The sequence below is a fragment of the Echeneis naucrates genome, chromosome 8, assembly GCF_900963305.1.
Source record: "Echeneis naucrates chromosome 8, fEcheNa1.1, whole genome shotgun sequence".
Lineage (NCBI taxonomy): Eukaryota > Metazoa > Chordata > Actinopteri > Carangiformes > Echeneidae > Echeneis > Echeneis naucrates.
Genome location: NC_042518.1, coordinates 3,505,067 through 3,518,564, shown reverse-complemented (window position 1 = coordinate 3,518,564; position 13,498 = coordinate 3,505,067). Strand labels below are relative to the sequence as shown.

Genomic DNA, 13,498 nt, shown 5'->3' with positions numbered 1-13,498 from the left:
GACCTCATTGGACGCTGCGGCTCTGATTTCTCTCTTCTCACCCTTTTCATCAACCAGCAGACTGATTGTGCCCGTTTGACAAAGCCATTATGTTTTTACTTAGGCACCATTTGAAATGTTTTATATACATAATTTAGATATGACCTTGTACTTTTATCATTTGGATTTATGTTTTAAATATCTATAATGAAGTTGTAAATGTACATAAAGCAAGTCTGTTTAATGTTCAACACTATAAATCTGCTCATGGACGCAGTATAAAGCTGCTGCTATGCTTCATTGCTGCATATAAATTAAAAGCTGAATTAAAGATAGATAAGCAGTCAGTCTCTGACTTTAGGATTAAGATGCTGATCATGAACTGTAATGTTCTTGGTTCAGGTCTGACTCTTTTCATTTTCTCATCTCCATAAGAAAAGCCCCAAAATATTTTTTAATTACCAAATAGATGCATCCGCCGCTCAGGTTTTAAATAACTCTGAGCTGTATGTTACTTCATTGAATTTTAAAACATTTTTGTCCGTCCCTTCTAGACGCCGGTGGACACAGAGGACGTACAGCCCGCCCCCAACATCGACCACCTGCTGTCCAACATCGGCAGGACTGCTCTGCTCGGGGAGGCCTCAGGTGAGGACACCGTTGTTTCTGATCAGCCACTGCCAGTATAGAGGGGAGCTGCAACTGGCAACCCAAAACAAAAGCTGCTTTCTGTTTATTGGAAGTAGGAAATCCCCCCCCACTGCGCTACACTTCTCACCATTGAATTCCTGTGAATTAAGGAGGGGGAGTTTCAAAAAAATATCTTCAGTTGTCTTATAGAAGAGACACACAGATTTATTTTTTATTTTTTCAAAGTTGCTCGCAATAGTAAAGTTTTTAGACTCCGCAAATCAGATTCATTGGCTCTTTTCAAAAAAACTGTCGAAAGAAAACCTTGACTGAGCTGATATGAAGTCAAGCTGCCACATTCCTTGCTTGATTGAAATTCCTCATTGGAAGTCTATCCCAGTTTCAAAGCCGGGACTCCCTACTTTCCAACAAATCTGAAACGCAGCGTGAGCAATGAAGTCTCACATCCGTTAGCACTCGGAGTGTTTCTGTGTTTGATAGCGTGCCTACACGCCTCTCCTTTCTGCTGACTTCTTTTTGTCCCTCCACGTTGCTCATCTTTCACCTTCTCTGTACGTTTCTGCATTTCCTTCTCTTAGCTGAGCCTGTGGAGCAGCCACTGCGGTAGGATGGGAACTCCCCTGGCAATGTGTGTGTGTGTGTGTGTGTCATATTGTGAAAGTGAAATAATGGGTTTCTGTCTGTATGGAAGTGTTTGTGCCAGTGATGGTTTGTGTTTCCATGGTTTCCATCACCCTCCTGAAAGTCGGTGTCTCCCTCTCACTGTCAGACGGACGTCTGTGTAAGAACAAGTCTGACTAATGAATTAACAGATCTGCCTGTTAAAGCCGCTTTGTTTGACACCTGAGTGTAAAGTGTCGTCTGTCTCTGTCAGACCTGCCTCGTACTCCACTGATCATCTGAGTTTTAAGCGTTGTAGTCCAATTATCATGGTCCTGACTTCCAGCTCTAAAGGGGCTCTAGGTAGTGCCGTTTCTGTCCGTCCTGTCACTTTAAAGTCTCAGGTGGAATCAGATGGAAATGTCTTTTAATGACCGTTTGTAGCCCAGTGGCAGTGGGGATCCAAATTAACCTTTCTATCACAGTTAAACTTTAAAAGAAGCCTTTAGTTTCCCAAAGTGCAGCTTAAACTTGCTCTCTAGTCATGTTGACTGTTCTCACCAAGAGCTCCGCTGGTGTAGCCTTTCAATCCAAACACAAATGTCTCTCCTTTCAAACTAAAATCTGTAAAATATATTACAAGCCAAGACAAGAGGAGCAGTCATGACATTCACTCACTCAGAAACTAAAAATTTTAACCATACATAATCATTTTTGCAGAACTGCATCTAATAACTTTTTTTTTCTCTTAGGCTGAGAAGTAGATCATTTTTTTAAAAGGCCATTCAAGTTTGTAGTTTTAAAAGTGTAATCAACTTATTGTATAGTTAATTTATTGTTTCAGGACCAGCAGCTGAGCGTTAACTTCTTACAGGCCAATGTAGAAAAAGCCGACCCTGAGTGGGAGAATATTGCCAGTTTACCAGTTTAGGAACAAGGTAGCAAATGTATTTCTACAGCATGACTCAGGCAGGAAGAGCTTCGCAGGGATGTGGAAATACATTAAAATTATATTTAAAACAAGCCTGATTCAAGTTGGTAATTTTAAAAGAAATGAAAAGACAGACGCACATTGAAATTCAAAGGAAGTTTAAAGCAGCATAGAAACTTGCAGCTGCTTCCCTTTACTTGGTTCTGATGCTTTGTACCCTACGAGTAGATAAGCGACGCTCAGCTGCAGTTTGGGAAAACAAAGAGCTTTTACTGGATTTTAATGGTGGAGTATTTATGACACCAAGAGGGCAAATCAAACCCAGCATCTGTGAGACCAACACAAAATAACTTGGCTTGATATTTGCTCCTGATGTCGTTGTTACATGAGAAACAGCTCCATCTAAAGCCCCTCAGGATACGACCAATCCCTCCCAAGATGAGTACAGACTGGAGCGTTTGTCCTGCATCAGTGTGTTTGTGCGTTTTTTGTGTTTGTGTTTGAAAGGGACTCTTTCTTATCATACTGTTGTTGACAGTCTCCGCTTTCCGCACCTCCCAATGCTTCCTCCTTCACTGATTGATGTCATCAGTGTTTGCGGTGATATCATCGGTGTGTGCTGTGATTTTACCTAATGCTCCCAACACCAAACCCCCGCTTCCCCCAATCATTGTTCCTCCTCCACACGCTCCTCTGTGTTTTTGTGCCGGGGTCCGTCAGGTGTCAGAGGGCACAGAGAAACTTGTCTGGAGATTTTTCTTTTTCTGTAAAGGAAAACGGCTGCCGCCTCATGCCTGATCATTGATGTCACAGCAGGTTGACCTTTCCAGCTGATGATAAGCACCCATTGTGGTGAAACAAGAGCAGAAGCTCTTTCTTTTTTCTGTAATTTATTGTGAATTTGTATTTTTTTTAAAAATTGAAGACCACCCCAACTGCCTCTGTGTCCTCCACCGTGACTGTTCTGGCCTTTTAACATCAGTCTATTTGACCCACTTATGTTTTGTTTGTTTTTTTTTTCTTTCTCCCCAGACTCAACCAACAGTGACTCAGCTAAATCAAAGGTAACGTCTACTTAAAAAGCGTATCTGGTTGTTTAACCGGGGCGCACACACACACACACAAATGTAAATGTAGTCATAGAACGTAAGATGACAGCGTGATGGGAACAGTTCTTCCCTTTTCAGGGGTCGTGGGGGTCAAAGAAGGACCTATCAGCCAAGGACATTTTGACTCTGTCCATCATGTCAGCTGTAACGGGCCGCAAACGCAGGAAGCGCCACAACGCCCGCCGCGTGGGCAGCAGCACAGATGACGACTCGGAGCATGAGCCAATCAAAGCCGGACATCTAGGGGCAGAGGAGGAAGAGGAAGCAGAGTCGCCCGTAGGAGACACTGCCCCTCGAGCGGAGGGAGAGGAGGATGACGATGAAGAAGAAGAAGAGGAAGACGAGGAAGTTGTAGAAAGCGGTGTGAAAGAGGAGGTAGAAGAGGAGGTGGTAGCAGTTATTGACAGCCAGCCGTGCTGTAAAGAGGAAGAGGAGGCAGGAGGAAGGCCGGCAGCAATGTTGCTGCAGGAGGAGGAGGCTCGGGCGGAGGCGAAGGGGCCACTGTGGCGAGCTCCAGAGGATGCACGCTCGATCGTCTCTGGATACTCCACCCTCTCCACGTTAGGGCGCAGCCTGGGGTCAGAGGGGAGGGCGGACGATGCCGACGACGAGCACAGCGAGCTGGTGAGCGAGACGGACAATGAGAGTGGCTTTGCCTCGCGCTCCCTCACCCAGGAGAGACCCAATAAACAGCCAAAGACGCCCACAAACACACAGCCGCCAGCAGCCCCACGCAGCTTCCTCTACACACACTACAAACCCCCAGTTCTCACGTCCACAAATCAACTCACCCCCCCGATACCCCTCACACAAGCACCAAACTCTGCAGAGAGGACTGAAGGAGGTGCGCGCTCCACCACGCCCTCCTCTTCCTCCTTCTCCTCCTCCTCCACCACCCACAGACTGCACTCACGGCCTTCCTTCAACTCCCATAAGCTGATCCAGTGTGACACTCTGGCCAGGAAGAAGCTGAAGTCGGAGAAGAACAAGGCTCGCTCTCTGGACCTGTTGGAGCTGCCTGGGACAGCCGCCCAGGGTGACGGGGCGGGCTCCGGATCAGAGGGCACACCCAGAGCGAGGAGGGAGACCTCCAGAACCAACCCTTCCTCGGGCAGCAGCCAGGAGAGCCTGCGCCTGTCACGACCCAAACCCGCTCTGCCACCCAGCGAGGCGGCCTCCTTCACCCCGACCGGCCCGGCAGGCAGGTCCCTGGCCGAGCAGGTCCGCGCTCGACTGCTGGGCTCGGCCGACGACCTGCGCAGCGTGGGGCTGCGGAAACCACTGTCACCAGAGACGAGAAGGAAGAGGCGTGCCTGGCGCAGGCACACGGTGGTGGCCTCCCCGACTGAGACGTCCGACAAGAGACCCCCACTGACTGTCAATGAATTCCCCCTCTCCCCTATCAACCAGGTCAAACCACCAGGGCTGCCTCGGGATGCAGACGGACTCGAACAAGCTCCGGCTACCCGTCAAGCACCCACCTCTAGATTCCACCAGTACCTATGAGGCCTGCCAGCTGACCCCAACCTGCACTCCAAGGAGAGGAGGCTGAGGCCGCTGACCCTGAGGGGCGAGAGAGGTCCGGCTGAGCTGCTGACCCCCCTCCCTCCTGCAGGTCAGTCGACAGCGTTGTGGTTAGTTGTCAGATGCGACACAGAGCAGCGATGAACTGGTCTTTTATTTACTGCAGCCCACCCTTTTCTTTTTGATAAGCTCCATTTGCATGCCAAGGGGCATCCAGTGTTGCCAAAGCTTCTTTTTTTTGTTGTTTTTATCTTTCTTTCTCCTGTATGTGTGCTTTTATAGAAATAATACAGGGACAGGACAGAGACACAAACAGACCTCATCAGACTCAATGTTACAGCCAAGAATTCATATTTAAAAGACAACCCGAGCATCCTCCTCGTCCTCTCTCCACTTCCAGCCTGGCTCTCAGACATCATAAGTCAAAGGGTTAAGTCCCTTTAAGTGACCAGAGGCAGGATGTTGAAATGCAGCCTTCCTCTGGTTCTTTAGAGAATGGTGCTTCTTAACAAAGTGGAATTAAAACATTTAAAAATGTTTAAAAAAAGAAAACTCTCCAGACCTACTTCAGTGAGCCAGAAGAGACAGACTTCTATAATTACAAAAATGTAATGGTTAGTTGAAACCATTTCAAGAGCGATCTCAACTGATCAGTCTTCCTAATCCTCAGACCACCGACACTGTAAGACTCATTTATACTCCAAACATCAGACACGCCACAGTCACAGACACACAATAGTCGTCTCTCTCTCCCTCTCTACTTGTTAATAATGTCAATGTGTTTTTTGCGCAACAATATTCGTGATAATGTCCGAGCGTGCAGTTGTCTGTGTTGAACAATTTTGTAACATTTGTACAAAGCCTTGTTAAGTTAACCTTGTAAATATAAATATTATGTTATCATATTTGTTTTTACTTTTTGTAGTTCTTTTTTTTATGGTTTACAAAAAGTGTGTGCAAGTGCACAGTCATTTCCTTCAAGATGTTACTTGAAATGTTTCCCTTAATATATTCTTTTTTGTTTTATATCCTCTCTCCCAATATATATATATATATATATATATATAAATATATATATTATATATTTTGTATTAAAGTAAAAAAAAAGTACTTTTATTGTGATTTCACCTCTTGGGTGTACCTGTTCAAAGGAGACGCGATAAACATGAATAATCCTGTTCCTTATTTCCTCATAGATGGCCTTTCTGATTCTCAGCACTGTGCAGAAAAAAAAAACTTAAACTAATGAGATTTAGTCTATTCAATACGTTTATCTATTGATTATACAGCCAGAAATATTGCAACATGTAGCAGGATTTTTTTAAAAATGCAATTTGGTAACTAAAACATCATATTGGACAGTTTGCAGGTAGCTCAGTGCCATACTGTGATCGATGACCTCATCGTTTGTTTTCTTATTCATGTCTGGGGATTACTGAGCATTACCTTCACAGATCTGCTCAAATTTACCGAGCTCAAGATAAAGTATGTCCCCTCCTGCGATAAAAGACAAGAGGATGAGCCTGACAGTGTTCAACAAACTGTCTGTGCATAGAAACGGCTACATTTTCACTTTGAGCGACCACGTGTTTTCATCGCATCCCCTCTGAGGGTTCATCTGTCTGCATATTTATTACCTTGAGGTTACATGACCGGGAGTTTTCCATAAAGTCAGGCTCAAATAAATCCTTCTCTGATTGAAGGAAACGGTACATTAGAGGAAATGAATACAGAATACCCGCTAACAATTTCTAGTTTTATCTCTCAGTCTGACTGTAGAGCCAATTTGCCAACTTCTTAAATCATGAAACTCACTTTGTTTTCATCTGACCAAAAAAAAAAAAACCACAACATAGTGAAATGATGATGATAATAATAAGTTATAGTCTTGTCTTACCTCAAGTTTTTCTACAAGTGCCTGATTTGTGGAATGTGTTTTTGTTCTGCAGTGCCATGTTCGGTTCTTATCCTTCCATTTCCTTTTGTTGCTTCTGGGTCTCCTCCCTTTCAGTCCTGTGGTTGATGGTATAACTAAGGCACTGACCCAAAGATGTGTACATTAATACAGATGGTCAAACTGAGAGGCTGTTAAAAAAGAAAATCATAAATGTAATAAAAACAAGCACACTTCAAGCCAAGGACACGTCTATGCACTCTCTTTGCCTTTAACACAGGCATGAACAGCTATTACTGATGCTGCTAAGAGGGAAGAGGCATAGTATTCTCTCAACTGCTTTTCTTCTTAACAAACTGAGGCCGTCTCTCTTTGCCTAGTGATCCACAGTGTGTGAATATGGTACACCTAACAAGCCCTACCCTAGCACTGCATTAGGTCATGCCAGACAACTTCCTTTTTCCTAAAGACGAACTAACAGCCCATGACTTGAGAGGGAAAAAACTGTGTGTGTGTTGTCTGAAACATGATTCACCTGATGTCCCATTGTTGTAAGTCTTTTTGTACATACTATCTTAATATGTAACATACTGTATTGTGTACATTTGGAATTGCTTTTGAGTATAACTAATATGAAAATGACTGGACTTAAGACTTGTCCGCCTGAAACCATTTCCCTCAAGGCTGTGTGTTTTAAAGCAAGGTTATATGATGTAAATAAACAGAATTATGTTTAAAAAAAAAAAAAAAAAAAGAAACATTTTGCATTTGTTTCTTAGATTGTGGGATTACACAACACATTTGTTTTTGTTTACTAGGAGGTTGATGTCTTGCAGCGCCCAAAACTTACAATAGGAGCTGAATGATGCCCTCTAGAGCCTGCAGGTGAATGAGCTTCTTCCAGACTGTGGAAAGGCTGCCAGGGACCAAACTTAATCTGAACTACTCACCGATATAGTATGTGTATTCTGTAGTTTAAAAAAAAAAAAAAAAAAAAAATCTGCAACACTGGAAATCTGTTAAAGTGATCAGCAGGTCTGACTATAGAGCTTTAGTAAAAACCTTTTTCAGCTTCTGACATAATCTGCACTCCTCATGAGCAAAAAAATGTTCCTTATGAGAGGAAAGAATCCATTCTGCATTTCTCCTTGCATAATATCCTGAGCAGCTTTAACTTTAGTATTAACCTTCATAAAGAGCATCTCCATCAACCCCCCCCCCCCCCCCCCTCCTCCCTCTGCTGTGGCTCCAGCCTGTATTCCTCCCATTCACAGCACACTGACGTCGTCTGTCTGGCCCATTTCAGGATCCTCACAAGACAAGCGTTGTGATTATTTTGCATATTCACAAAAGCCATTTACACTAGGTTCACACTGCAGGTCTATAAACCACTTCCTGTGTTTTAGAGCAGGCTTTCAACACATGACAGATTTAAGCAGAACTTCAAAATTTTTATTTGAACTTATGTTAACACACAATTGTTAAAATGTTCACCGTGGAATTGATTTCTGCAACAGCCGTTGTAAGTTGGCCAAATTAGCTGTAGTTTGTTATTCACTTTTTTTTTTTTTTTTGGAGGGGGGGGCAGGAGTGTAACATACAATGTCTTATTTTAAATAAAAAAAAAAAAAAACAAAACAAAAAACAAACAAGTATTATTTCAATGGACACATATGAAGTTGAGCAGGGAAACTAGATATTCTTGTGTTGTCTAATACATTCTCTTTATAAAAAAGAATCTTATTTTGAAATATTTACACTTCTTCTTGGAGAAAAAAAAATAAAAATAAAAAATTTAACAGGACACCCTTACAGTCCAAATAGAAAAGAAACGTCAAGTATTGCATTGCAATGCAATGCAAGGACAACTTAGTCCAGATGACAAAACTGGTTACAGAAAACTGATGACAGTTTTTTTTTTTTTTTTTTTTTTTTTTTTTAAATGCAGTAGTCCAATTTCTTTTTACCTTTCAAAATGGATTTCCCCTACTTGACTAGTGTCCTCTAGTTGGTGGCAACCGGGGCCCGGTCCTTGCCGGGCTGGCTCTGCAGGAGGAGCTCCGTGTTTTGGGCCCTCAGTCTCTCCAGTTCCCTCTCCAGCTCTCTGAGCCGGACCAGGGAGCCCTCCACGGTCAGCCCCCCGGGCTCCATGGCGCGCCTCAGCCGGTTGTTCTCCTCCTCCAGCCGGGACATGCACTTCTCCAGCTCCAGGTACTCCTGCACCAGCTCCTGCTTGGTCATATTCTGCAGGCTCTCGACGTGGTACATCTCGTAGGTCTCGGAAAAGTCTCTCTGGAGGAACTCCCCGCCGGCGTTCCCGGCCCTCCCGATCCCGTCGCTGCCTCCGCCGCTGCCGTCGTCGTCCTCCTCCTCGTCGTTGTCGAAGAGGTCCTCCTCGCTGCCCGTGTCCTCCATCCGGAGGCCGACCCCGGAGGGCCGCCTGACCCCGGTCTCGGTGTTGAGGTCGGGCTCCTCCCGGTCGTGCTCATCCATGAGGAACTGGGTGGTGTTGTAGGGGGCCACCGGGAGCCCCTTGGCGAACATCTCCTCTCTCAGCCGGGAAGCCCTGGCCGTCTCCTTCTCCTCCAGGGCTTTCTTCTCCTCCCAGGAAAGTTTGTAATAAGGCTTCCAGTTGCGCTTCTTCTTGGAGGTCCTGCGCCGGTGCCGCTTCTTGCCCAGACGCGCGTCCAAGCCGGTGTCGGAGTCTACGTGCAAACTCTCGTCCTGCACCCGGTTCAGAGTCTCCTGCAGCGGTCTATCCTGCCCCGGTTTGCCGTCCGCCGCGCCGATCTGGCTGTTCTGGTGAGGCCCGGTAGCAATCGGGCACTCGGAGAGCTGGTTTCCGGCTGCTAAGGCAGGGCACACCTCCCTCTGTCCGCCTTTCATTTGCCATAACTTGTCTGTGTTGATATCCCCACAGTTCTCCGCCCGCTGCTGCTGCTGCTGCCGCCGCCGCTTCTGCTCCCTCTGTCGCCCCCTGTCGCCGTTCACCGGTCCTCCACCTCCACCTCGGTTGCTGGCCGGGAGATGCTCCGGAGCGTCCCCGCCGCTCCCACCTGATGGGCAGGCTGAAGTTTTCAGGTGATGGGTCTGCTCCGCTGGCTCCGTCATTGTGGCGATCCGCTACTGCGACGACAGCTCCGCTTTTTTTTAGCGCATCTTCAATCCCCTCGAAAACTAAAGCTGCGAAGTTTGCAAACTTAATTTTGGAAAAAAAAAAAATATATATATATATTTATATATATATTATGATTATTATAGCCCAATGAGCCGCGGGGCTGCTAATAAATAAAAGGTGGAGTGTCGGCGCCTGAAAACAAACTCTGGTAAAGTTGATCCGGACTTACAGACAGTAAACACTTGTTACTCCTCGGAGGATTTGTCAAAGCGACTGTCGCTGACTGCCATTAACTGTTTCGATGCTGTCGGAGCCGCCGTTCAACGGGAGACCGACTTCCGCCTTCACAACTGAGTCCAGTGTGCTGCTCGGCAAGAGGGAGCTCCCGTTTATATAGCGGCTCCGCCTCTGGCCGTGCGCATGCCGCTGGTTGTCGCTCCCGTTGGGTTGTGGGAGATGGTGTTCGAGTCGCCAGCCGGTCGCTGTCGGAGAGCTCCGTTGTAAACTACAAAGCCCACAAATCCGACGTCACCGACAGGCGTTCGGACCAATTAAACTGTGGAATCCAGAGCGCGATAAGACCCTCCTATCTGTTTTCTGATTGGGCAAGAGGACAACTTTACTGTTGCTAAGCTCAAAGTATTTTCTGATTGGACAGCCCGGTTGTCAATCACAGGTAACGTAGTCCACGCCAAGAAAGCAGTCCGGGGCATTTTTTGTGGGAGCTACTATTTACAAACACAGGGGGGCACAAGTAAATGTTCCGAAATAGAAATGAATTAAAATACGACAAAGTGGCATCAAATTATAACTGCGGTCGTTAAAAGCATTTTGCGCATACAACCACAGAGTTTGTCTTCACCCGTTAATCCCGGGACGTGAGGCCGAATCGAAAATGCCGCGAAACCTGTTCCTGCGCTTTCAGGAGAATGGACGAACCCACCAACGGAAACTAGTCCGCGTTGAATTTTCGCGCAATAAAAGAAACAAATACTCCACAATTTCAAAACACAACAATTTTCCCGCAATGGCTGCATAAAGCGCGCGATTCTGATGCCAGTTTGGACCATTGAATGTTTTAGAGTGAATATTTGGTACGTTACGCGGAGTGATATGTTGTAGTGGGGGGAGGGGATGGAGAAGGAGGGGGTGGGGGGTGCAGGGGCTAACTCTAGATTCAGCGTAAACAAACGGTAGTTATTGTCGAGCCTTCGCTGCGAGCAGTCCCCCGAGCCCCTCGTTGTTAAAGGGTGGGTCAGGCGATATCACACCGAATAATCCAGCTTCCAGTGGACGGAGTGGTGTTTAGAGCAGTTTTCCATCTTTCTTCGCAGCACATGCGCTGATAGTTTTGTTTTGTTTTTATACACTGTCGTATCGTGTTATTAACTGCTAAGGATAAGTTAGCTAGCTAACGTTAGCCAAACGGTAACGTTGGTTAGCAAAATGAACGCTATGTGTTGTCGTTCCAAAAAAAAAAACAAAAAACTAAACACTTCATCATAAAGCATCAATAAAGTGTGAATTCATACGCACTGTAACAGAAAAAATAATAAAACGTTTTAGTAGGGAATTAATCCAGAACAGCTCGTTTCAGTGAAACGGATAGCGTCATTGAGAAGGCGAAGCTATGCTACATGATGCTAACTAGCTCACTTCAGAGTGTATAGCGTAAAGAAAACATCCAGCAGTCGGTCGGTTTCCAACAAACCACCTCTCAGCCATCTGACGACAGAAACACGGTAAACATTAAAATAAAGATGACTGGAAAGAGAACCACATGCTGCTCACGTTGCTAACGTTAGCTGCTAACTAGGCCGGTGCGTATGTGCGGGTTCGGTGTAATTGCTGGAGAGTGACGTTTCCCCATGAGAGGGCTTTTTTTTGTTGTTGTTATTATTATCATTACAGAAATGCGATTAATTTAAACATTTGTGTCTCCACTTTGTGTTTTCAAATTGTATGTCCCAATCTTCTTAAATGCAGGTAAATATGTTGGGGGGTTTTTTAAGGGAAAAAATGGGGGGGTTGGTCATGAAGTGTAATCCTCGATGAACTAGTTCACCTTCAGGAAGTAGACTGTTCCGGATCCTGCACTGAAGCTTCACTGTAGTTTACTGCTTCTTACTGTTTGTCCTTAACACGATAAATTAACAATCTCCCGACGCCTTTATTATACATTATTCTTCACATTTACTGGCCATTTATGTGATAAAAATAAAATTAAATAAAAAACAAACATCCAAAACACTGAAGTAAAAACATTTGTTTGAATTATGCCAATCTTTTAATGAAATACAAAGAGCCCAGTCTTGTCTTTTAATTGTTCTCTTTGTATTCTACATTACTTACATACACTTATGAAAAGCATGTTTGCACGCACCGTCTGTTAAGTATAAAGGAGTTAGTCAATGCACCGACTTCATCTTTAACTTTGTATTCCTGGCCATATCATGTAAACACAGATACACTTTGCTCTCGGTTTTGCCCCACAGCCCTGTGCAGCGGTTAATCGAAGATTTGCCTTGCTCACTCTGTGACCTCTTACTGGTTCCTTCCAATGTTGCTTGCAAAGACTGAATCCAGAGGCTACAAACAACACAGGCCCACTGTTTCTACTAATAGAAGCAGACAGAGTTTCTGCTTTGGCAAATAAGAAAGCGTAGCTGGGAGTCCTTTGAGGAAGAGGTGATACGTTCCAGTTAATATGAAACCTAATGGCCGTGGAGATTGAGAAATCATAGTAAAGGTTCCCATTTTCTCAAATCAAGGCACGGTGCAGCTACAGAACCAAAGCTGCTCCTGCATAGATCACAGCTTGTGAGGATTAGCAGGCACGATTTAATCTCTCACCCTGTCTAACATGGTTGTTGCTGCAACTGAGAACAAATGAAAGATAGAAATTGTAAACAGGCCTACACAAAAAGGGCCTCTAAGTTTAAATTAAAGCGTTGGCTGATTTCCATGCAAACATGGGAGGGTTGTGCTTTTCACATTCTCACAGACAGCAGGTCCACATTGGTGGTAGGGTTGGTTATTTATTTATTTATTTATTTATTTATTTCCTTTCAAGAGTGTGACCAGAGAGGCTAACACTGGATCCACTGGCTGAATGAAAGAAACATTCATATCACTTTAAGCACACTCCACCCACCCCACCAAACCTGTTCATTCGTGTGTGTGTGTGTGTGTGTTTCCTTACAATCCCATGTGTGGATGGCTGTGGATCAGGGATGATCACATTTTATTCTTTCCCTCACAGGACCGCCCAGCTGAACTCTGTCCCCCCCTGCTCTCTGTTATAACTCCATTATAAAGACTTAATTGAGTTTATAGCCGGTGCTCTGGTACTGTGGGCATCTATTTATCCAACTCTCAAAAAAAAAAAAAAAAAAAGATTGAAGTGTCTCTTCTCCTCTTAAACACAGCAGCAGGAGATACACGAGGACAGCACACTCATACATCTGGCTGTGGAAGATGAATTTGACATAACAGAATTGATTGTTGTTGAGGCTCATTTGCAGTTTCTCCAAATAACCGGCAGGAGGCGCTGCGCCCCAATGCATTGACATAATTGACAATAAACGTAGTGGATTTGTCTTCTTGAATTACAGGACCAATCCTTATTGAGAAGGTGTAGATGTATTTAATCTCACCATTTTTTTCCTCCGGGTTTCCTTCTGAGACAGACG

At 44.9% G+C, this 13,498-nt stretch overlaps 2 protein-coding genes across 10 annotated transcripts in view; one reads left to right on the top strand and one right to left on the bottom strand.

Annotated features, from left to right (window-relative positions):
• arhgap23a (Rho GTPase activating protein 23a) overlaps nt 1-6,698 on the top strand; it is a 60,799-nt gene extending 54,101 nt beyond the window's left edge. For 7 of the 8 annotated variants that reach the window (XM_029507903.1, XM_029507901.1, XM_029507902.1 and 4 more), the window contains 3 exons: nt 534-627; nt 3,194-3,225; nt 3,349-6,698. In XM_029507903.1, coding sequence (XP_029363763.1) covers nt 534-627; nt 3,194-3,225; nt 3,349-4,776 — 1,554 coding nt within the window. In that variant the 3' untranslated portion in view covers nt 4,777-6,698. The remainder of the gene's footprint in view (nt 1-533; nt 628-3,193; nt 3,226-3,348) is intronic. The other variant, XM_029507898.1, reaches the window with a different exon arrangement.
• A 1,901-nt stretch (nt 6,699-8,599) lies between these two features.
• hexim1 (HEXIM P-TEFb complex subunit 1) lies at nt 8,600-10,054 on the bottom strand. 2 transcript variants are annotated; one of them, XM_029507906.1, is made up of 2 exons: nt 10,036-10,054; nt 8,600-9,871 (listed from the first exon to the last, which is right to left on the bottom strand). In XM_029507906.1, exon 2 carries the CDS (start codon nt 9,797-9,799, stop codon nt 8,693-8,695), a length of 1,107 nt encoding a protein of 368 aa, XP_029363766.1. In that variant the 5' UTR covers nt 9,800-9,871; nt 10,036-10,054; the 3' UTR covers nt 8,600-8,692. The 2 variants fall into 2 exon arrangements, with proteins under 2 accessions (XP_029363766.1, XP_029363765.1); XM_029507905.1 differs by having other exon boundaries at nt 8,600-9,887; nt 10,036-10,052.
• Between the last annotated feature and the right edge of the window lie 3,444 nt (nt 10,055-13,498).